At 40.0% G+C, this 25,866-nt stretch overlaps 1 protein-coding gene across 1 annotated transcript in view; it reads right to left on the bottom strand.

The window, feature by feature from the left end:
* The window catches only part of LOC133646090 (low-density lipoprotein receptor-related protein 1-like), a 64,988-nt gene that overhangs the window by 14,096 nt on the left and 25,026 nt on the right, over window positions 1-25,866 (bottom strand). The window contains exons 10-25 of the mRNA XM_062041088.1: window positions 22,381-22,563; window positions 19,309-19,506; window positions 17,519-17,764; window positions 16,936-17,133; window positions 14,214-14,418; window positions 13,976-14,140; window positions 13,660-13,904; window positions 11,729-11,860; window positions 9,432-9,659; window positions 7,453-7,627; window positions 5,524-5,618; window positions 4,610-4,759; window positions 4,341-4,481; window positions 2,992-3,117; window positions 2,778-2,909; window positions 2,546-2,680 (exon numbers count right to left, since the gene is read on the bottom strand). Coding sequence (XP_061897072.1) covers window positions 2,546-2,680; window positions 2,778-2,909; window positions 2,992-3,117; window positions 4,341-4,481; window positions 4,610-4,759; window positions 5,524-5,618; window positions 7,453-7,627; window positions 9,432-9,659; window positions 11,729-11,860; window positions 13,660-13,904; window positions 13,976-14,140; window positions 14,214-14,418; window positions 16,936-17,133; window positions 17,519-17,764; window positions 19,309-19,506; window positions 22,381-22,563 — 2,754 coding nt within the window. The remainder of the gene's footprint in view (window positions 1-2,545; window positions 2,681-2,777; window positions 2,910-2,991; window positions 3,118-4,340; window positions 4,482-4,609; window positions 4,760-5,523; window positions 5,619-7,452; window positions 7,628-9,431; window positions 9,660-11,728; window positions 11,861-13,659; window positions 13,905-13,975; window positions 14,141-14,213; window positions 14,419-16,935; window positions 17,134-17,518; window positions 17,765-19,308; window positions 19,507-22,380; window positions 22,564-25,866) is intronic.

The raw sequence follows: 25,866 nt of genomic DNA, 5'->3' as shown, positions 1-25,866 counted from the left end.
CTACATGCCCCTAAAGCTGACCAACACGCCGGATTGTAGTCAGCTGGAGGCGTGTCTTAATGAAATTAAACAATGGATGTCCGCTAACTTTTTGCAACTCAACGCTAAGAAAACGGAAATGCTGATTATCGGTCCTGCTAGACACCAACATCTATTTAATAATACCAACTTAAAATTTGACAACCAAACAATTACACAAGGCGACTCGGTAAAGAATCTGGATATTATCTTCGACCCAACTCTCTCGTTTGAGTCACACATTAAGAGTGTTACTAAAACGGCCTTCTTTCATCTCCGTAATATCGCTAAAATTCGTTCCATCTTGTCCACTAGCGACGCTGAGATCATTATTCATGCGTTCGTTACGTCTCGTCTCGATTACTGTAACATATTATTTTCGGGTCTCCCAATGTCTAGCATTAAAAGATTACAGTTGGTACAAAATGCGGCTGCAAGGCTTTTGACAAAAACAAGAAAGTTTGATCATATTACGCCTATACTGGCTCACCTGCACTGGCTTCCTGTGCACTTAAGATGCGACTTTAAGGTTTTACTACTTACGTATAAAATACTACACGGTTTAGCTCCAGCCTATCTCGCCGATTGTATTGTACCATATGTCCCGACAAGAAATCTGCGTTCAAAGAACTCCGGCTTATTAGTGATTCCCAGAGCCAAAAAAAAGTCTGCGGGCTATAGAGCGTTTTCTATTCGGGCTCCAGTACTCTGGAATGCCCTCCCGGTAACAGTTAGAGATGCTACCTCAGTAGAAGCATTTAAGTCCCATCTTAAAACTCATTTGTATAATCTAGCCTTTAAATAGACCCCCCTTTTTTAGACCAGTTGATCTGCCGTTTCTTTTCTTCTCTCCTCTTCTCCCCTGTCCCTTGCGAGGGGGAGTTGCATAGGTCCGGTGGCCATGGATGAAGTGCTGGCTGTCCAGAGTCGGGACCCCGGGTGGACCACTAGCCTGTGCATCGGTTGGGGACATCTCCGCGCTGCTGACCCGTCTCCGCTCGGGATGGTTTCCTGTTGGCCCCGCTGTGGACTGGACTCTCGCTGATGTGTTGGATCCACTGTGGACTGGACTTTCACAATGTTATGTCAGACCCACTCGACATCCATTGCTTTCGGTCTCCCCTAGAGGGGGGGGGGGGGGGTTACCCACATATGCGGTCCTCTCCAAGGTTTCTCATAGTCATTCACCGACGTCCCACTGGGGTGAGTTTTTCCTTGCCCGTATGTGGGCTCTGTACCGAGGATGTCGTTGTGGCTTGTACAGCCCTTTGAGACACTTGTGATTTAGGGCTATATAAATAAACATTGATTGATTGATTGAATGGCCACTATAGTCTTAGTACCGTAGTGTATTTGTTCATCCTATTGTCACACATGGGACGCAGGTTGTCTTACGTCAGCACCGGAAGTCGTAAAATCAGCTGTTCATCTGGCGGGTTTTTTCGGGGATGTATAGGTAAGTCCTTCTTTAGCTGCCGTCTTGTTTTATCATATATTGCTGCCTTTGCACCTGTCAATGTTTACTTTTGTATGCACATTAAATCAACAAAAAATTCTAACATTGGAGCAGTGTTCACGGACTCTAGTATTTGGCTCTCTATTAGATGCAATGGTTTTCCCTATTGGGACCATGATTTACTGTATGTTCTAACTTGTTCACCGGTCCTCATATTATAGGTACTTTTCCTTGTTGATGTCTCAAGAAGGGTAGAAATACAAGAACACACACACACACACACACACACACACACACACACACACACACACACACACACACACACACACACACACACACACACACACACACACACACACACACACACACACACACACACACACACACACACACACAGGCATGGCTGAGCACAGAGGAGCCAAGTAAAGAAACACTATCACAGGAGCCGTCTTGAGAGATTATTTGCAACAATGTCTTATCAGGAGGATGACAGTACAAAGAGTAGTGAGGCAGTTGAAGGCATGCAAATTGGAGGGACTGATGACAAATAACAATGATAAGTAACAATGTAATACAGTCATAAAATAGAAAGAAGTGTTAGCGAAAGTTTCACCGTATGAGGTAAGATCATAATCCTAAAAAATTATATTATTGATTATAATAGATCCAGAAAGGACAACGGATGTCCAAATGATGCACTAAGTTATGTCCACAGTTCTTTCAGGTTTTGGGTTATGTTATGGAGTTATGGTTATCTGTCAGGATTCTGATATGTTTCCCCCCCAATGTTAACTAATTTCTACATCCTTGGTACTTGTTCAACCCATAAGAAGTACTTTAAATGCCCTAAAATTGACTCTAAACAGCTGTTTTATTCTTATGGACGAAATGAGTTTGACGGAGAAGCAGCTGGAAGGTGATATTGTAGAAGTCCATTCTCCAAGATAAATGCTGTACCTTATTAATACATTACTTCATAAATCATCTAGTTTAAAGAAAAGCAAGCCAGTTTGAGGGTTTAAAGGGGTCGAAGACTACTTACTGCCTTACAAGGTTTGCCTCTCATCTCACCTGCTATCCAGTCAACAGCGATTCCTTCAACCCTGCCGATGCCATTAGTGACCACGTCCTCTCTCCACGTCTGGTCTCGCTTGGCCCTGCTGATTGTGCTCAGGCCCATGTCCACCCAGTAGATAGTGTCGTTGTCTGAGGGGACATTAATAAAAAGATGAATGGGCTCTTTCTCTCTTGATAAAAATATGCAGGTATGTAGATTTTTATTATTCAAAACTGCTTGGTTTACCAGCATGGAAATCTATTCCCACAGCCAGAGAAGTGCCTGACACTGGTACCAGGACGTCAGACTTGTCCAATGGGTCCAAAGGAATACCACGTATCCCCTCATGTACAGAATAGAGCAGGAAAGAGCCAACACCTACAGCAAACACACACTCTTTAACAAGTGTTTTACCCCTTTAAAAGACCACAGAGTATAAAAATCTAACGTGCCGCCGCACCCTCGCAAGACTGCTGGCCTCTGCGCAGGCTGTATCCTGCAGTGCACATGCAAGCTCTGGTGGTCGGGGAGGTGGGGAGACACAGCTGGGAACAGTCACCATTCTTATTACTACAGAGATTGGTGCCTGGAAACAGAAAAAGCACAAAAGCAAACACATAAAAACACAAAAAGTAAAGATATAAACAGATGTCCACTTGCTGAGATAAACAGGATACGTGCTGGTAAAAGAATCATACCTTACATGGTTATTTAGTTTCTCTTTTTGACAGGTAGAAGAATGATATCAACAAATGTGCTGTCTGAAAAATTTCCCCAAGGAGGTACAGTGGTACCTCAACTTAAGAGTGTCCCAACTTAAGAGTGTTTTAAGATAAGGGCTGTCTCTTGGCTAATTGTTAAGCTTGAAGTTGCAAGTAAAAATTGACTTACAAGCATCACCGCCATTAGGTGACGTAGCAAATGCCCAAAACATCCGGTCTTACTCGTTAGCATTAGCTTACAGCTAAAAATCTACATACCGGTAACTTTGTTTTCCAACCATGGGAAGGGAGAAAGTGGGTGTGAAGGACAGTGTTGAGAAAAAGATGCAGACGATATTCATTGAATTAAAAAAAATAAATCAAAAACATGACAAAACATTGAGCAATGGAAGCGTAGCACTGCTAGCCTGCACCATATTAAAGCAGAGTGACCCCTGATTTCCACAAAACGCGTCACGGCTGCGGTGCATAATCACCACTGAACGACACCGCCATCTGCCGTCTAACAATCCCCATTTTGTGGCTCCACCGTGCAGCAAAATAGCGCAGACTTTTACGAGATCTCGCAAATCCGCGCTTAATTAAGTGATAAAGTAAACACTGGAGTAAACACCGCGGAACGTCTCAAGCTTTGCCGCCCATCAGTACCCAATTTTGCCTTGTAGAACGACCACTTTATATTTTTTGTAGCAAGCAAAAATACAACAGTAACATAATCTCTGACGAGTGTTGGAGACACACACCAAACTCCCACGAGCCAAGCCCCTGTCTCCCTGTCCCCCGTTATCAGCTGGCATTTCACACAGGACCCCCATATTTGCACATAGCTACCGGAATATGCCTGTATAAGATTCCTTAATTCCAGAATCAGCATTTAAAGCACCAACTAAATTGATTTCAATTAATTTCAATAGGAGACCTTGATTTGAGATGCAAGTGTTTTGAATTAAGAGCTTTGTCACAGAAACCAATTAAGCTTGTAAGTTGAGGTACAACTGTATAAATGAATGAATAAGGTTTTGTTTTTTTATCTGAATATCTAATGATTTGAAAACAAGTACTGTCTTTGCAAAGACAAAATAGGCACCTTTCTGCACAGTTTCATTGTAGATTTTCATGTGCATCATTGGGGATGTGCTATTCCTCAAGACTTTCCAGTTTCCACCGTCCTTCTTGTCACACGTTCCTATCTGGTCAGTTCCCTGGTCGGCCCACCACAGCTTATCCCCTGAAGAATAAAGTAGACATTATTATGAGATACTGGAGCCACACCTCGCGTTGTTGTTTACCATTAAAAGAATACACAACTGTGGGATATATGAACACAATTCCAGGCGATTAAATTGGGGGACTTACCCATGATAGCCAGAGCCGTAGCCTTGGTCAACTTGCCCTTAACCCCTTCGAGGACTTCAAGTCCAGATCCATCCAGCTTGCAGCGACTGATGGTGCTATTACCTGAGCTGATCCAGTAAAGCTGCTCTGTGTCAAAGTCAATGGAGAGCCCTGGAAAACAAACACTCAAGAGGTTCTAAAACAGAATATTATAGTATAGAAACTTTAAAAAGTATTACAAAAAACACAAAATAGATTAATTTAAAAGCACAAATTCATGAAATTATAAAATGAATGTGGCATTTACAACTTTACAACTGCATTACAAAGACAATCTGCATTTTTTCTTGAGGGGCCCAACGCTCAATTGACATTGTTGTAAATATATCCACCATCATTTACAGCAGTGTTTATTAAACATAGAGCGGGCGGCCACTTTTGGCCTACATGCACCCCCGTGAGGGCCAACAAAAAATATCCCTTTCTCAGCTGTGGTCCGTACAGGCCGCAGCGGTACTCAGTTGTAGTACGCTTTTCCACCACTTGTTGCAGTAATTACAATGTCAAACAAAGAAGTCTGGCACTAAAGTTATAAATAAGTTTCTTAAGCGCAAAAATTATGATTAAAGTGGTGTAGCTATATTTTCATTTGCACTTTAATTTTTTTGACAGTTTATTTAAGAAACATATGTATTAATTTTTTTATTATTAATTTAGTTAGAATTTATTTATTTTCACACTGCGTTTTTCATCAATTTTCAAGAGTCCCTTCCTTTGCAGTATATTTGATTAGTATATATTTTTGTAATCAGCCTGACCTAAGCCTTTGCATGTGACTAAACATTGCATTGCGAGTGTTTCAATCTATATAATCCCATTTTCACATGGCTCCGGAACAGAGCCCTGAGGAACACCCAGACCATTGTGATACCCACCAACAGGGACATTCTGGTTGGTAAAAAGAACACTTTGGTTGCTGCCGTCAGTGTTGGCTATGCTGATGTTGTCCCCATCTGTCCAGTAGAGCTTCCTGCGGTGGGCAAGCAGAGAGAGTCAGCAAAACTACATTCGCTACTATTTTACTTAATCCAGATAAAGGAATACACAGCAGAGCAAAAAACGCATACAGTACAACACTTTTTTGGAGGGAAAATAGATATTATTTTGTTTATGGTTAATTTGTTTCGGACATGCTTAGTAGGTTGTATTAAGGAACATCACACCTGCAGAAATGTCTAATAAAGAGAACAAAGATCAGATCTAATTGAATCCTATTCATTTGTTCACTTCTTGTGAACAAACTACCAATAAATGTTTTCATTGACAAAAAAGTTTGTTCAAAAGTTTGTTCAATTTCAGTGTTAACCAGTATTTATTTGATTATTTACTATAAGTGAATAAATGAGAAGTACATTTAAATAACAAAGAATAGAAAACAATACATGGATGAAAAAGGAAAAATAAGTGAATAAATGATAAATACAGGGGGTAAATCAACGGACATTAAAATTGCATGAAAGTTGAAAGCTAACAATAACCTATTGATAAGTAGGTGAAAAGTGTATGTTTTATTAGTATATATGCTTCTGCTGCTGAGATAAATAATTGAGCGTATTAATGCTGCTGCTGTATTATTCCTCAGTTTGATGGAAAGTTTCAATTTCCAGAGCTTCTTGTTTAGCAATGCTTTGTGGCGCAGTGTTGTTGCATATTACTTTTTTCCAGTGTGGAGTTTGCATGTTCTCCCCGTGACTGCGTGGGTTCCCTCCGGGTACTCCGGCTTCCTCCCACCTCCAAAGACATGCACCTGGGGATAGGTTGATTGGCAACACTAAATTGGCCCTAGTGTGTGAATGTGAGTGTGAATGTTGTCTGTCTATCTGTGTTGGCCCTGTGATGAGGTAGCGACTTGTCCAGGGTGTACCCCGCCTTCCGCCCGAGTGCAGCCGGGATAGGCTCCAGCACCCCCAGCTACCCCGAGAGGAACAAGCGGTAGAAAATGGATGGATCACACACTACATGAGTGTGTATTCCCTTGTAGTCAGGATGATGTGATCTTCAAAATGTGTCCAGTCTTTTCATTCTTGTTTGGGAATTGTAGAGTTGCTTATAGCAGAAATCTAGGGTGGACATTCTTTCTCTGTAAGTGTCCCTAAAACACATCAAGCTTGTTTGCAACTGCACTTAGAGTGAGTGCAAACTAGTTTGTTTAAAAGTAGCTTTAAAAATGTTGCCCATTTCCTTTCAAAGCCTAACGCTTCCACCACACGCTTGGCCTGCACACACCCTGAGGGTGCATGCAGCGTTAGTGTGCCAGAAAGAGGACAAACATCTCACAGCATCTGCTTCTCATTCCCCCCCCCCATGCTGACAATGCTCACGTCGGAAACATTCTTCCATTTAGCTGGGCAGGGAGAATTGGACAAAATACAGAAGGCCACAGAAATGGAGAGAATCTCTACTTTCTTATTCCAACTCAAAACAAATGAGAAAATTGAGTTTGGTATATAAATACAGATGGTCTGTCTCTGCTGTTCTACTTAGAAGAAAGGCCAGGCAGGTTTGCTTTGGGGAGCTCAGCAGAGGGATTAGGTTTCAAGACAGAGGAAAACAGACATTTGCTAAACAAGGAAGGAGACGCAAGTTACAGAAGGAAACAGATCAGAAGACAGACAGGACGTGAATAATTCAGAGGAGTGTTTCACAAATGGAAGACAGCGACAGAAGGGAACGGACAGGAGGGTTAAAAGTGAGTGTGTTACAGTTTAAAGGTGAACATATGCAAAAGTTCCTTTGTGATATTTCAAAGAGTTTCACTTTGACTTATTGTGACAGCTTCATGTCATGCGTATGCAGTGACTCACCCCAAAATGGGATGCAGAACCAGGCAGTGGGGTTTATCCAGGCCTTGGACCACAGCGTTTTTGAACGAGCCATCCAGTCTCGCAACATTAATTTGTTTCTTATTGGCGTCATAGCTGGTCCAGAAGAGATTCCTGGAAACCCAGTCAACCGCAAGACCATGAGCGTTGGGCAGATCTGAAGATGGACAAGCATACAAGGGACAATTGTGTATTTGTTTCCAGACGCAGTTCATATTCGCAAAGGCAGAATTGTTGATAATACAGTATCCCATATAGTATGTTCGTATGTTCTTCTTTTAACATAAAGGACGCTGCATGTCACTAAAATGGGTCTCAAACAGATTTGTGCTTGACTTCAACTCATTTCTGGGGTCCTATCATGCTCATTTCAGGGGCTTTTGAAATGATAATGAATCCTGGGAGGGCAATATAGTAAATGTTCTTTTAATGAAATACAGTTGCCACAATATACTTCAAATATTGTGGCTTCACATTGCAGATTTTTTTCATTTTAAAGCATATTCTACAAATTTTTACCCTAAATTAAGAACTTTCAAGTATAAAAATGGCAAAATTTACTAAAATGTCAATACTACAGTACTATTGGCCACTAGATGAGACCAAACCAGAGCACGCTATTCAGTATTGTGGCCACTGATTGGCTCATCCTCAGACAGCATTACTATATTGGATTAAACGAGTGCAAAGGTGACTGAAGGGTGGTAATTCACTTCTAGAGGGCTCTTCTCATAATGTTAAAATGTGTGTAGAAGGTAGTAAAGAGGTTTTTTTATGCTCCAATTATGAAAACATTCACTTTATAAAGAATAATTATTTATTTGCCGAAATGCATTTATCACAGGCATGTCCAGAACCAATCACCAGCGATAAACAAGGGACTCCTGTAATAGATATCAATTCAGTGCACAGGGTAAGTCTCCTCTTTGCCAAAACTCTCTGCTTCGGCATCCTCTACACCAGGGGTCGGGAACCTTTTTAGCTGAGAGAGCCATGAAAGCCAAATATTTTAAAATGTATTTCCGTGAGAGCCATATAATATTTTTTAACACTGAATACAACTAAATGCGTGCATTTTTAAGTAAGACCAACATTTTTAGAGTGTAGTAAGTCTCTTATTTCTTTTTAATAAAATTGTTATTCTGAAGTTAACCAATAATAAATAAAATACTTCTTACCATTAATGCGACTTCTTGAACAGGTGCGGTAGGAAACGGATGGATGGATTGAAATGCATGAGAATGTTTTATATTTTGAACGTTATTTTTAACACTGTGATTACCAGCGGAATTATTCATTACTTATCGTGTTAAACAATGTCAGCTAAGATTTATCTGAGAGGCAGATGCAGTCATAAAAAAAAAACATATCTGGCTCTAAAAACATAGGTTCCCTACCCCTGCTCTACACCGAAAATGCTTACTCCGTTACAATTGGTCAGTGGGGGTCGAGGCTAAACTCCAGTCCCTTACCCCTTCACTTGGTCTGTGGTCTATCCCCCATCATTTTCATTCATGCACCTGGGTTAAATACAGTACAGTTACCGGTACTCATTCTTAGGGGATTGAATCGATCTCAACTGGAGACTGTTCAGATTATCTATGAGAAGATTCATCAATTCATGCTCACAGACTTAGATGGTATATGGGTTATACTTGTATAGCGCGTTTCAAGGTACTCAAAGCGCTTTGACACTATTTCCACATTCACCCATTCACACACACATTCACACCATCAGTGTCTGAATGTGTAGCTGCCCATGCAAGGCCCTAACCACTACCCATCAGAAGCAAGATTGAAGTGTCTTGCTCAAGGACACAACGAACGTGACTAGGATGGCGGATCGAACCAAGAACCCTCAGGTTGCTGGGATGTTCAGTTGTGTTTGATTCAATGTCCTGAGAATACACTGACAATATTTACATGCACGTACAGTTATTAATGGGACGTATGAGTCATACCAGCAGATATCACAGTCTCAACCCCAGTGCCGTTGATGAAAGCCCTCTTGATGGTCTGAGTGCGCACGTCTGACCAATAGATGCGATGCTCCATAGCGTCATAGTCCACCACAGTCACATTGTCGATGTCTGGCACGGTGAAGGAGATGATGTAGTTGTAGTAGGGGTTGTCTATGTCCACTCCTCTGATCTCAATTTGGCGAGCGTAGAGCAGGAACTCACGAGACTCTGAAATAATAAGCAATGACATATTTATATAAACAACGTTTTTTTAGTGGTACAAGTGCCCCATCTTTAAAGTAATTCGGGATATGTGCTGTCTCTCGGCTAACTGTTATGATTTTGGTTACGAGTAAAAATTCGGATTAAAAGCCTTCCCACCACTAGTTGGCGTAGCAAATTTCACAGTGAACCCCGCAAGATTCAACCAAAACATCTGGTCTTACTCGCTAGCATTAGCTTGTAGCTAGAGATGGACATAACTTTGTTTTTCCAACCATGAGAACAAAGAAAGTGAGTGTAAAAGACAGCGCTAAGAAGTAAAAGCGAATCATATTCATTGAATTAAATAAATAAATTATTATGACTAAGCATTTGGTAGTTTGAGTCAGTCAATGCTAGTCTGCACTATACTAAAGCAGAAGGAGTTTATAACGCCAGCGGAGGACGTTAAAATAATATCTAAACAGCAGACATTGATTCATGAAAATATGGAAACAATGCTGTGTTTGATGGTCAAGCAGCTGGAAGTAAATACAGTAGAAGTCCACTCCCCAGGGTAAATGTTGTACATTATTATTATATTACTTCATAAAACTACTGTTGTTGTTTGTACAACATGCTATTGTATTGTTTTTCATACAATATTTATTATCTTAAAGTTAGCTTTTCTTTTTGAAAGGCATGTTATGTGTTAAAATTGTGCTGTCTTGGGGCCATGCACCAAATAAATAGATTTTTAATTCATTTCAATGGTTTCAGAATACTGGTTCTAGGAGGTACGAGTTGTGTTATAGTTTCAAATAAATTCAACCTGTATCCTGATGTACCACTGTATTTATAAATATACAGTAAATATGGACAGTGGTACCTCGGTTTTTGTTAATAATAAAGGTCAGACAAAGACCAAATCGTATGAAAAATCACTGAAGCAAATAGATTTTGATTTTTTTTTCTTATTTTGAGTTCTAATCAAGAAAAAATGTGTGGGATTATTTGTTTCGAAGCTCTATTCTGCGCAATGATACGTAGGCAAACATACTCATTTTTTATGCTCAATGTTTGGCCGAAATGGTAAAACTTTTTGTCGAAAACCAGATCATTAAATTAAAAAAAATAGGTTCCCACTGTACTATGTATATGATTTGTTTACATGAACAAGGATCTGGTCAGTTATTCCAAACCGCTGTGCTGTCGCACATTATACAATTTGATTTAATTAGGCCGAAAATGATTATTTGTTTACTTCAAATAATAAATCTTTGTTTATCTATCTACTTATGCAAGCAACTCCCAGAGACAGTCAAAACAACTGAATGTTTTTGCACTCGATGGCATAAGGTACATCGTTAACTTATATATTCATCTGTTGGCATTCATACAACAGAATAAGTCATGGCACGGTTGGTGGTGTGTCGTGATATTTTTCTCACGTAAAATATGTGCCTAAAAACTGGACAAGATCATTCCAGCCCCTTGAACAAACAGCTCATGTTCCTGCAGCTTTCGCATCAATGACTACGTCTGGCTGGCTAACTCAGGTCATAAGCATGTGAATAAATTCAACGAGAAGAGATCCATTACAAGCACACCAGTCCTATTATCGGTGAGCTTACGCAGCCCACATGATAGACAGAAAAAAAGGACTGTGTAAGAAATAAGGCGAGAAATAATAACAGTGTCAAGCTGGATCAGCCCAGTCAGGCGAGATGGTGGGTGGCGTGGAGGGTTGCGGTGGATGACTGCATCAGAATAAAAAGGGCTTCTCCATTCCATTACCCCTGAAGAGAATAGCAATCCCTGTCTTGAATACTAATCTTACTGTGCACACACTTATCACAGGCAGCCACTTCAATGGGCACCAAAGCCGTCATAATAATGGCACCGCGCCGTGAAAAAAGTATTGTTTATTGCCGTACTCCCTCTCTCTCACACGCACATGCATAAAATAAACAACTCGGCAAGGACAGGGATTACACTCAGTTTTGCAAGCAAGCAAAGTGGAAATATTTGTGAGCTTTAGGGAAAGACTGAGCTGAGCGCTTGTCTGCGGCTGTAGATATGATGTTCATGCTTACCATAGCATGTACGCATGTCAGGCCCGAGCTTCATCAGGTGGGGACAGCCACACGAGAACGTCTGATTGTAGTTGATGAGGCAAAGATGAGAGCATGGATCCTTGCCATCTTTGGCTGCACACGGGTTAGGCGCTGCAGAGGAAGCAATTTGAATAAATGAATGAAAAGCAACTTTCACAGGTAAAGATTTGCTGCTGGATCTTGGGATGTGTGGCGCTCACATGGACTTATTGATTAGGTGGTGTTCCAAAATGTAATTGGGTCTGGCCCAAAAAATGCAAGGCACGTTACCAGAAGAACAGCATAGTCGTGACCAACTATGGTAATCATATACCATGGTAGCCTTGTGGCTTTAGTAAAAGTGGAGAGACAGTTAGCAGCTGTTTGCAGCAAATAGGTGGCTGCCTAGAGGGCGCTTGCGTTCGAACGAGCTGCAAGCAATATAACCCGTCTCTTTTCTTGTCCAGCTATAAACGGTGCCCCACAAATACACATGCATGCAACAAAAGGATAATTTTATGTTATGTAAAAGGGGTTTGGAAAAGTTTTAGCAACCGTGTTGAAATAATTTTGTGCATGCATGACAACTGTGATCGATAGTCATGAATTTCAGCCATTTTATTCGGGCCAAACGGCATTTTGTCTTTACAAAGTTTAACTTTTAATTGTGAAAAATACAGTGGGACCTCGATTTAACAACCCCTCATTGAACAAAATTTTCGATTTAAGAACCACAGACCGAGTAAAAATATGTTTTGTTGTATGCACCTTGTCTCAGTGTACAAACGTTTCATTCATCCACTGTGTGCCTCGTTAGCTACTGTGCTAAGCTGGTTTGTGTGCTTTTTTAAAATGTTTTTTTGCCATTTTTTTTTGTTTTTCTAACTTAAAATGAGTCCAAAAAAGCAATTGAAAATAAATGTGTTGTTTGAAATATTCAGGAAGCATTCAAAGCGTTTTTGACACTGCTCCCTCTTTCCTCCCCCTTCCTTGCGTTGCACGCCAAGAAGATTACCCAACAAGGAAAAGTGGATTTACTATTTTATTCCTAATCATTGTAGCGACCTGGCTTTCAAAGTTAAGAAGTTTTGTGCTTTCAAAGTTAAGAAGTTTTGTGATTTCAAACTGTGAGTGGACCAAAGGACTAGTGACAGTGTGTGTGCGTTCTGGCAGGGCAGCTGCAAACGAGGACAGTCAGCTAGCTAGTTGTAGTTATTTTGGCTTTGTTATTAAATAAAAAGTTGATCCATTACCCCCTTGTTATGTTTGTATAGTGCATTGTGTTATATTATGTCATATTGTGTAACAAGTGTACAAACGTTTACTAAAATATGGACTTTTGTCGAGGCTGGAACCCATTATTCATGTTTACATTGTTTCTTATGGAGGAATGTGCTTTAATATGCACACTTTTCTATTTACGAACTTTGTTCAAGAACCAATAACCGTAAATAGAAAATGTATTTTGTATATATAAATAAATATATATATAAATAAATGTTGAATATAAGCCATTTTATCATACACCCCTCACAGTACTGACACAACTAAAGACAATTCAATTATTTAAAAATCATGTTCTCTAGACTAGGGGTGTCCAAAGTGGAGCCTGTAGGCCAAATCTGGACAGCCGAGCGGTTTCGTTTGGCACACTAAAGAGTTGCTTGCCAAATGTAATACACATTCATACTGATCTCTTTGAAGCTCACACAATCATTGATGACAAATCTACAAAACGTTATGATCTCCACTACCTAGTATATGGCGGTATGGGGCAAAACTCCTTACTCATTGTGCTAGTGAACACTTAAAATTGCTGTGTTTCGCGCACGGCCTATTGGCACATTGGAAGCAAACTGTTTTAGACCCTGAATTAGAAACGCATATTTTTCATATATCAAGATAATTTACTGTTTGTACTTTTGTCTCACCTTCAGGCTGTCTTGACGGATGGTAGACCTGCAGGTCAAAAGGTTGCGTGTTTGTTCTCTGGACGACAGTGACATTGCTCCCAGTCCACTTGTTGGCCTTGGCCAAGGTGTTGGTCCTCCAGTCTGTCCAGTAAACCTCCCCACCGTACATAGTGACAGCAAAAGGATGGGACAAATACTCGTGGCCCCTCAGAACTTCAATCAGTCCAGAACCATCATATTTGGCAGAGTAAATGGCATCAGACCTACACAAAACAAAACAATAATTGTATTTTCTGAATTGAACCAAATAACATAAGATTTGAACCCCAAAGACCTGGCGTCAATCCAAAGGATGCGTCTCTCGAGATAGTCAACAGTAAGTCCATTTGGCCAGCCTCCATTGCCGGTTTCTTTGTGGATAGTCTTCCTGCCTTCGCCACTCATGGATGCAGCTTCAATCCTTGGCAAGCTGGCATCCCAGTCGGTCCAGAAAAGGATTCTGAGGGAGAAACTGTGTTTAACGAAATATCAACAAAGCAGCAGTTGATATCGTGTGCGGCCCAGTTGTTTACCCGTCACGGGGATCCAGAGCGATGGCTCGAGGATGCTCAACCTCTCCAGCCAATAGTGTGGTCCTCATGGTGCCGTCCAGCTTGGCTACCTCGATCTGGTCCAGGTTGCTTTCTACCCAGTAAATGTTTCCTGCTATCCAGTCCACTGCCAGGCCTTCAGGGGTTGCCAGTCCATACTGGATTACCACGTCAAAACTGGTTAAAGCTGTAGATGCACACGCGTTCATGAGAAATTATTTCCTTAGCTGTTATAAATCTATCACTGATCGCATTTTACGATTCATTGCCACACATTTTATATTATTTCCTCTCCCGTTTAGAACACGGAGACACTTATGGTTATACTAATACACGGCATGTTTGACTTGTGTAAGCGCACTGATTTGCGTCCAGGTCCACTTCCTTTCCTTTGGCATGATTGGAAGAGGTAAGGGCGACAAGGCCCAAATGGCTTTAGTGCAGGGGTGCTCGTTACGTCGATCGCGATCTACCGGTCGATCGCGGAGGGTGTGTCAGTCGATCCCCAGCCAGGCATTAAAAAAATAGTCCTAAAAATCATAAATCTTCACTGTGACGTCACTTTCGTCACTTGATTGACATTCACGGCACCTCGAGGGTCTTCTGAGATGACGCTGGCTGACCTTTAACTTGTTAACAAAAACATATATTTCATAAATAAGTAAATATAAATTATATAAATGAATGAGGTAGATCCCCGCGACTTGATCAATTGAAAAGTAGCTCGCCTGCTGAAAAAGTGTGAGCACCCCTGCTTTAGTGCGAACATTTCTAAAAGAAATATAATACATAGACTCCAAATTATCTAATTGTCAAACCAACAGAATACTCACTCACCCGCAGGTACATTTGTGTGCGTGATAAAAATACAGTATGTCTATTATTTATTACAATCACTCCTCTTCCATGAAATTAATGATAAAGGCCACCTTGCACAAAACAAAAACTAAGGACGACTCCAAATAAGACATGACATAATCCACAGTCAGATAGTTTTTGGTAAAAAAAAAAGGCAAATAGAAGTAATGGAACAAGCAAACGGGGCATTGTGGGAATGGTCAATGTGAGGGCATGCCAGCAATGGTCAAGGGAAATAGGGGGAATTGCATCTAAGTCCATGTAGGAAACAATTAAACCATGAATATTTGACACTAAATAGGCATGTGGGATGCAGTGCATGAGGATGCCAAATTAAATTTCGCCAGTCTTAAAAATCAACATTCGCAAGGTCATTTCAACATTAATGGATCAGGGTTTTCGAATTGCTCTGCATCCCAAAGCACCAATCTACTTTGCTTCCTTGGGGCTTTTCAAATTATGTTAATGTAATCAAGCACGTTTTCTTCAGAAGCTAACATTGCATTGCACAAAATCAAACACCGCTTGGGGGAAACTCACAGAAATTAAATTTAAAAGAAACATGCATCAATGGATATAGTTATCTTAACATATAAGATCTATAAGGTACAAAAAATACATACAGGATTAAATACCGTTGCCAAGGTGGGCACACAGGATAAGCCTTGTTTAAGTCATACCTCAGTTTGTGCTAGCAAATTGTAAATTTAAGAAACTTGTATTATAATGAAAAACAAATCATATACATATACATATATATACAGATATACACATATACATACATATACATATACAAATACACACACACACAAATATACACATTTTTATATACACTTTTATACATCCATCCATCCATCCATTTTCTACCGCTTGTCCCTTTCGGGGTCGGGGGGTGCTGGAGCATATCCCAGCTGCATTCGGGCGGTAGGCAGGGTACACCCTGGACAAGTCGCCACCTCATCGCAGGGCCCACACTTTTACAAATATACATATATATTCACACATATATACACATATATACATATAAACACATATATACCTACATACATATATACACATAATAAACATATATATATACATACACTACTGTTCAAAAGTTTGGGGTCACCCAAACAATTTTTTGGAATAGCCTTAATTTCTAAGAACAACAATAGACTGTCGAGTTTCAGATGAAAGTTCTCTTTTTCTGGCCATTTTGAGCGTTTAATTGACCCCACAAATGTGATGCTCCAGAAACTCAATCTGCTCAAAGGAAGGTCAGTTTTGTAGCTTCTGTAACAAGCTAAACTGTTTTCAGATGTGTGAACATGATTGCACAAGGGTTTTTTAATCATCAATTAGCCTTCTGAGCCAATGAGCAAACACATTGTACCATTAGAACACTGGAGTGATAGTTTCTGGAAATGGGCCTCTATACACCTATGTAGATATTGCACCAAAAACCAGACATTTGCTTCTAGAATAGTCATTTACCACATTAGCAATGTATAGAGTGTATTTCTTTAAAGTTAAGACTAGTTTAAAGTTATCTTCATTGAAAATAAGGACATTTCAATGTGACCCCAAACTTCTGAACGGTAGTGTATATGTGTATATATCTATACATATAAATATGTATATATATAAATATATATATATTGTTTTTCTTCTCTTCTATAGTATAGTTTTTTTCATGTCATGTCATCATTCTTTGGATATGAGTGAGAATCGATCCACTAATTACTTCATAAAAATATCTGCATACCTCTATCAACTTTGAAAAAAATGTGCTATAGTATGTGACGCGTGCATAGGATACTTTTAAGAAATGTTCTAAGAGTAAAAGCAGTCCAAAACTAATTCTCACCCCCATTTTCTGATAGCTTCCCCCGATAGATCTTATCCTCTACCACGTCGGTCCAATAGAGGGCGCTCTCGCTGAGATGGAAGTCCAAGGCGATGGTGTTCCTTAGCCCTGGTACCAGTACGCTGAACTCTCCCTTATTGAGATCAATGCGGCGGATTTCATGGCGGTTGGAGAAAATAATAAAGGGTTTGAAAGGATCTGTAGAGACGAAGGGAAAAGTCGAAGGGCACATTTTAAAACACAAACCGAGCAGATTCAGACGATGTGTCACGGCAGTGTTTGAAAGGCTGTGAAGTAGCTTAAATGCTGGTTAGTTACAGCACAGCGCCATAGTTCCTGCATAGAAAGGTTCTGACGAAAAAAAGACGACACCCTTTATCCGGATAATCATAATAATAATAATGTGAGTGAACATAAAAGCATTTACAGTGAACCCTTCTTTCAGACACTCCATTGTGCAGTGTTACATTTTAGTCTTTTCAACTTATATTCCTTTATTCCTTTTAGCTTGGCTCTAGTTCATCCAATCAGGTGTTCCACTGGTGTCTTTTAACATCCCCGACCCTTAACTCAAACACCTTACCCGTGCTCTTGCAGTTCTCCATGTCGGGTTCCAGTTCCCAGCCCTCATAGCACGAGCACTTCACACTGAACTTGTCCTGCTTGCAGCGCTGACTGCACTTAAGGTGTTTTGCACAGAAGCTCTGGATCTGACAGGTTTTGTTGTCTGATCCCATCTCCATACCTAGTGGGCAAGAACAAATCACGCCCTCGCCTGGGGCCACTGTGCAATTATGGCTGCAGTCGCCATTGTCCAGCGAGCAAAGGTCTGGAAAAGACAAGATCAGGGGACATAAGGGACATTTGGGAATTGATCTACACTCCAACAATTGTTTCATTTAATAAAATCCAAAAGCTTAGTTTCCACCAAATACTGTCTCAAAATAATGGCCCAGAACAGGTCAGTTACTTGGTAATGACTTTGACCATGAAAATCCCCCGCAAAAATGATAAATATACAAACAAACACGTGGTTACGAACGTCACCACTGCTGGCTGGCAAAACCTCAATCAAAACATCTGGCCTTAGTCACTAGCATTAGCTCATAGCTAGCGATCAACATAACTTTGTTTTTGCAACCATAGGCAGGAAGAAAGTGAGTGTGAAGAACCGTGCTAAAAAGAAAAAGAGGATGATATTCATGGAATTAAAGAAACAAATCATCAACAACATGACAGAGCGTGTAGTGGAGTGTATCATTGCAAGTCTGCATACTGACGCAAAATGAGTCTATGGCTGGCCAAGAAAGTTAAAGTAGTACCAAAACGGCAAACATTTATCCATGAAAATTTTGCTGCTGCTTATGGTGTGTTTGACAAAGAAGGAGCTGGAAGGAGAAACTGTAGAAGTCTGCTCTCCAATGATGTAATATTACTACATTACTTCATAAAACTCCTGTAGTTGTTAGTAGAAAATTATATGTTATTGTTTTTATACAATATGTATTATCTAAAAGGTTTTTTTGAAGGCATGTTAAAATTGTGCTGTTCTAGGGGCCAAGTACGGGATGAAGTTATTTCTATTTATTTCAATGCATGTTTCGTAATACAAGTTTTTCGAGGTATGAGCTGTCACACAGAACCAATTAAACTTGTATTCTGTGGTACTACTGTATTTTTAACAGCATAGCGCATCTTAACAAACACACGGTTTTAGCGTACCTAATATAGAATACAAGCTTCCCCCGCGTCCTTTCATATAATCTACACTACAGTATGTATGCGAGCCTGTGCACATGTCTTTGGCGGCAACTAATTGTATTATTAGTTACTAAAACTGACACAATTATCAGGATTACACACAAAATGTGAGTGGTAAATTTATTTGAACTTACAACGTTTTGGTGAGTGTGTTTGTCATCCTCGATAAACCAGGAAGTAGACTGCTGAGTAACTAACACAAATACACTCCACATATTTTCTCAACAATTCAGCCTTGGTGGAGGTATGCAATTTAATAAATGGCATTCCAATTCTACTGTATTGTTAATAAAGTATTGCTAAAAGAAAACATTGAAAGATGACCAACAAAACTGTGTACTGTAAGGTTTGTATCATCATAAATTGAACAAAACTATTAGGGTTCAATAATAAAGTCAGCTCAAACAAAGTAGTTAACTGACTTTTGGAGGATATTGAATCTAAAAAAAATGCCATAACTTCATCTGTTTCAAGGTGTAGTTCTTTACAATGTAATAATAATATATTGAACCAAACTGAGCTTCTCGGTTGAATTGGTGCTAAAGATACAGTCTTCAGGTGGTGTCACGTTCCCTGCACTATAAACAAAAACTTGGTTCTATTGGTGCTTACCGCAGAGTTTCTCGTCTGAGCCATCTGGGCAGTCGTCGGTGCCGTCGCAAAGTTTTTCTGCAGGCAGGCAGATGGTGGAGTCATTGGCGCACACGTGGTGGGAGAGTTTACACACCAGCGCCTCGCAGTTTTCTTCGTCCGAATTGTCTTCACAGTCGCTATCTCCGTCACACATCCAGGCTTTGCTGATGCAGCGTGCTGCGAAGAGTGAGGGGTCAAGAACTCCGATAAACAAACTATTACACTGTTATAAGTCTAATAAAAAGTCTATGGTTACATGTGTTAGCAAACTAACTTTAAATTCCCTAAAAATAATTGTTTATATACGTTTGTTGGTTCAATTCAAAGTATGTATGTGATATTAGGCACAAAAAAGTTATTAACTAAGGCGGGTGTCGGCAACCCTGGGCTCTAGGGCCGAATGTGGCTCTTTAGCGCCGCCCTCGTGGCTCCCTGGAGCTTTTTAAAAAATGTGTGAAAATGGAAAAAGTAAAAGGACAAAACATGACACAAACTTTCCTAATTGTTAGCATTCCCACTGTTTATGTTAAAATTGCTCCACTGATGAGAGTAATTGGCAATTGCAATTTTGTCCTACTAATTTCAGTGATCCTTAAACTCACCATAATTTGTTGACATGTGCAACGTTCTCCAATGCTGCCCACGAAAGACATGTTTTATGCAACTCCTTTTTTGTCTCATTTTGTCCACCAAACGTTTTATGCTGTGTGTGAATGCACAAAGGTGAGCTTTGTTGATGTTGACCTATTAGAGTGCTAATCAGGCATATTTGGTCACTGCATAACTGCAAGCTAATTGATGCTAACATGTAATTTAGGCTAGGTGTGTGTACATATTGCATCATTATGCCTCGTTTGTAGTTATATTTGAGCTCATATAATTTCCTTTACTTATGTCCTCTTTGTATTTAATTTATATTTGTATATCTCATGACATTATATCTATAGATAATATTGGCTGGACTTCTGTTTGTGTGCCGTTATAGACCACAGCAAATGTTACCCAGCTTGCAAAGAATGTAATAAATCTACTAGAAGAAGAAAGCCTGCCATTTCCTTTAACTTGGACACACACATCTATACCTTCGGCCATTCTAAGCCAGTAATTTCCAGGAGTTATCTCATCCTCTTAGAAGCCTCTGTTTTACTAATGTTTTCAAATGTTGTAAAAATGTGTAGAATATTACATTTCAACATTTCTGTCAACGAAGATTTGCGTCAGCCTGCGACACATAGTCATTTTGATAGTAGACTATTATAGCTAATATAGACACTTACATCATGTGTTGCTTTCATTATAACACTTTTATAAGGCTTTTAATTTTTTGGGGCTCCAGACAGATTTTGTTTTTTTAAAATTATTTTTGGTCCAATATGGCTCTTTCAACATTTTGGGTTGCCGACCCCTGAACTAAGGATTACATTTACAATGAACGCCCAATATAAACCTATGTAACATCACTCATCTGTGTTAAAGTTAAAGTTAAAGTACCAATGATTGTCACACACACTAGGTGTGGTGAAATTAGTCCTCTGCATTTGACCCATCCCCTTGTTCTCCCCCTGGGAGGTGAGGAGAGCAGTGGGCAGCAGTGGTGGCCGCGCCGTGGAATAATTTTTGGTGATTTAACCCCCAATTCCAACCCTTGATGCTGAGTGCCAAGCAGGGAAGTAAAGGGTCCCATTTTATAGTCTTTGGTATGAACTGGTCTGAACTTACAACCTACCGATCTCAGGGCGGACACTCCAACCACAAAGCCACTGAGTAGGCGACACATATTAGTCGAAATTACAAAAACTAAAAAATCAGAAATGCTTTTGGTTTGTTGGTATGTCCTATTGTCCCATCATTTTCCTGTCAGGTCAAATGAATCCGAGTTTTTGTGAGTTAAAAGCAAACCAACAGGTGGCGCCACATGACTTCACCCCTAGTAAGCTTTTCTTACTGTCATACCAGAACAACTGGTTGATGGCAAGTTAGCAAACAACAGGAGGCATTACGATTAGGGGTGTCATGATACAACGTTTTTACTTTCGATACAATATTAATATTGGAGCCTTGAGTGTAGGTCGATACCAATATTAATCAGATACGATATCAGCAGGAATCATAGTACCGTACATACTTTTATTTTGGCTTGGCTTGAACAAGTGAAAGTACTCAAATAACAATGGTAAGTATGAAAACACAAACCTTATGACAAGATATGTAAACATACTGTATGTAGATATGTAGATATGAAGACATACTGAATATAGATGTGTAAACATAATGATTGTAGATGTGTGAACATACTGTATATAGATATGTAGACACACTGTATGTAGATGTGTAAACATACTGTATGTAGATCTTTGCAAGTGGAGTGTTAACTTGTGTTTTGGAAGCGTCAAGTGGTCACAATAATTCATTCAACTAAGGGCAAAATTCAGTAAGTTGAATGATGCGGACATGTTTGTAACCGGATGTTTTCTAACTCTCTTCTACCTTGGACACTTGTATCTGTAAGTAATAAGCAATTACATGTATTTGATACTTGGTTATATTGATAATTGTTGTGTTTTAGACTGCAATATTGTTAATTGAGGAGCTGTTTTGTAGATGATAGCTCCTAGTGGCCTCTAGCCTACCATGTTTACTTTTTGTAAATGACTTGACTAAAATACAAAAAAGACCAACTTTATGTACTTATTGAACATTTAGATAATAACTGGCTGTCCAGCTTTGCACAAGTAAACACGCTGCATCGGAGCTTATATCGTCAATTTTAGAAGCAATTAAGCTGATATCATACTATACTTTTTTTTTGTTGCTGATGTCTGACCAATATCCGATTTGAATATTGGATCGAGAATCCCATATTTACAATACTGGTTTTAAGATAATGGATAAGAAGCAACTGTTAAGCAGAATTATAACATTTTGATCTTACATTGGCAACACCGTTTTTAAAATCAGTCTTGTCTTTGATTTTGTATACCAAAAACGTGTCTCGAAAAAGAGAAGTCGTCCGACATTCAGGGCCGTCTTATGTAATTGCACACTCCTCACCAGAGTCCTTGCAGCCGAACTTGACTGCCGGATCACACATGTGCGTAACGCCCTCGCAGTTCTTCTCGTCACTCAGGTCCATGCAGTCGGTGTCGCCATCACAGCGCCAACGCAGGGGGATGCAAAGGCCGTCCATCCGACACTGAAACTCATCGGTGTGACAACCTCCTGGCGGACGAGTAGCTGCGGGGAAAAGCAGAGGATGGGTGAGCGCTGCCGTTATCGCTCTTCTCTGTCATCAGCCAGACAAAGCTGTCTGCTGGCCAACAGCTAACGAGGATGCCTCCAGAAGGTCATTGTTTAGTCATTAAGAGGAACCAGCAATGAATCATTTTTGTTATGTCTCAGCGCATAGTCGAAATGATAGTGTGCCATGTTGGTCTAATACTCACTTGGAAATCACACAGGTTTAGGTACACACACGATATTATATACTTTATATATAATATGTAAATGTAACATTTATGTTACATTTTATATTGCTACTATGGTACATTTTTAGTCTACTTTTTACCTTTTGTTATTGCCTCTTTTTGTGCCCTTGTGTGCATTATCCTTTACATCCTTACCCTTTCTATCCTTTGTAACTGAGCTACTGTGTGGAACAATTTCCCCTGTGGATCAATAAAGTTTGTCTAAGTCTAAGTCTATATACCTTAACTCAGTGTTTTTCAAACTTTTTTGAGCCAAGGCACATGTTTTTCATTGAAAAAATCCAGAGGCACACCACCAGCAGAAAACATTTAAAAAATAAAACTCTACAGCTGATATTGACAATAAAAAGTTGTTCTCGCAATTGTTGGATATGACTTTAAACCATAACAGACCATGCCTCACTATAGCTCTTGTCTCAAAGTAGGTGTACTGTCACGACCTGTCACATCATGCCGTGACTTATTTTGAGTTTTTAGGTGTTTTCCTGTGTGTAGTGTTTTAGTTCCTGTCGTGCGCTCCTATTTTGGTGGCTTTTCCTGTTTTGTTGGTGTTTTTTTGTAGTAGTTTCATGTCTTCTTTTGAGCGTTATTACCCGCACCTGCTTTGTTTTAGCAATCAAGACTATTTAAATTGTGCGGACGCTATCCTTCTTTGTGGGGACAGTGTTGATTGCCATGTCATGTTCGGATGTACTTTGTGAACGCCGTCTCTGCTCCACACGCTGTAAGTCTTTGCTGTCGTCCAGCATTCTGTTTTTGTTTATTTTGTAGCCAGTTCAGTTTTAGTTCCGTTCTGCATAGCCATCCCTAAGCTTTAATGCCTTTTCTTAGGGGCCCAGGGTTACTCTGCCGAGCTCTAGACAGTACAGACACTCAACAACGCGGCACAGTGGTTGAAAAACACTGCCATAACTTGCTATATATAGCCATGCATCTTCAAGTTAACAAATGCAGTCTGTGGGTAATGATAGTGCCAAAGAGAAGTCAGAGCTTGAAAACCATCTTCTGTTGTCACAGTCTCTCTGGTCTTACCGGTAAAATACCGAAACAGACAAATACAAGTGGATAAGAGGAAACCATGTGAAACATTAACCAAACTATCGTGACAAGGTACGTATCGAACTTAGATTACAACTTGGTGTCACACACCCAGTTTCAGTAGTGGTGCATATTTTCCATCAGAGCCAAAGCTTTATTGGATGTCCTGCCTACTCTCAAATGTGTCTGTTCCTAACAACAACTTGTGTGCATTAAATGCCAGTGACAATAGTGTTCATCAGTCTTTTAATGGCAATGAAAACACGTGTAGTCTGCAGTGCTCACCTGACGCGGACGCGAAAACGACGGTGGTTATCAGGAGCAGTTCATCATTATTCATCGCTGGTTGCTGGGATGATTAATTCTGCTAAAAAGTTCAGCCTTTGCCGTAGGCTATAGCTTTTCCTTACGCGCATTAAAAAGCAGTGGTGTGACTCTGTTATTTAGATGTCCCTCGAAGGTTCCAATTTATTAGACTGTAATTTAGCCATTAGTAACAGTGATTTAGATAAGCTTGTTTTCTAGTGGATTAGTGCTACTAAAGTATACACAGCCAGCAAACAGCAGAAGAGAAAGTCAGTACATACAATAGAACAGAACAGAACAGGTGGAAGTAAAACATTTTTTGTTTTAAATAGAGATTGCAATTCTCACAGAACATGTGTTTAAACGCTGAAAGATTACTTTTTCAACCATTGAAATGTGCCGTTCTCTAGGGTGGCCAACCGTCCCGACAAATGTATGTGTTCCGTATTGAGCTGTCAAGTAGCGCACTTTGTCCCGTATTTTTCTTATAGAGTGAGAATTTTTTAAAAAAGGCCTTCAAATATCAATATATTCCAACAAATACAGCTTTGACAACAGTTTTCCGCAGGCTAATGTTAGGCCAATCGATGTCAGCGTGCCTATTGCAGTTTGGCTTTTCTGGCATTTGTTTGCTTCTGCTGTCACTCTGCCGCAGGGTGGCGGTAGCTAGCTAAAATGATCTGCCGAGCTTGTGGCAATCAGACTACAAATGTGACTTTCACCACAATGGCATTGTTATGTAAAAAACAAAAAACAAATTGGGAAGTCCGAACATCGTTTTTTTTTCTGAGCTACTGTAAATGTGGCTATCACGTCTATGAGGTACTTTTTAACTTAGTATTGCTCGCTAATTTTTTTTTAGAAAGGTCATTTAGCATATCTGCTCTCTTGTTGTTATAATTTAGATGCATGGTCCTCAAATCACTAGTTGTGTATCTAAGTTGTTAAACATAAACATAGTGTGTCCAGCTTTATGATAATATACACTTTATGATAGTGACACTACAGGAGGTAGCACTGTAATTTGGCCTCATCCTTCACTTTAAGCGTGAGTGAAGACTGCACTATAGACCTGATACGTTTGAAAGAGAAAGAGATGATACCATATTATCTGCTCACAGATGATACCTGGTGGTTGCTTGAGCACATTGCAGCTACTGCTGGATAGTCCCATTCCCTAATGCAGGGGTCAGCAACCCGCAGCTAATACCTGCTGACCCTCCCGATTTTCCGAGAGACTTCCGAATTTCAGTGCCTCTCCTGAAAATCTCCCGGGGCAACAATATTGAGGGCGTGCTGTGATGGCAGTGCCTTTAACAACCATTTTTACACTATCTGCGTGCCGGTCCAGTGACATGTTGTATGCGAGCTCTGCCCTACACACGTAAGTGACTGCAAGGCATACTTAGTCAACAGCCATAAAGGTCACACTGACGGTGACCGTATAAAACAACTTTAAAACTGTTACTAAAATGCGCCACACTGTGAACCCACACCAAAAAAGAATGACAAACACATTTCGGGAGAACATCCGCACCGTAACACACATAAACACAACAGAAACAACAGAATAAATACCCAGAATCCCATGCATTCCTAACTCTTCCGGGCTACATTATACACCCCCGCTACCACCAAACCCCACCCCATATAATACTTGCAAGCCGCACTAACATTACATTTTCATATTAAGGCGCAAGTGAAAAAA

Source organism: Entelurus aequoreus, linkage group LG01 (assembly GCF_033978785.1).
Source record: "Entelurus aequoreus isolate RoL-2023_Sb linkage group LG01, RoL_Eaeq_v1.1, whole genome shotgun sequence".
NCBI classification, from domain to species: domain Eukaryota; kingdom Metazoa; phylum Chordata; class Actinopteri; order Syngnathiformes; family Syngnathidae; genus Entelurus; species Entelurus aequoreus.
Note: the sequence above shows the minus strand (reverse complement) of the source record. Positions and strands in the feature narration are given on the sequence as shown.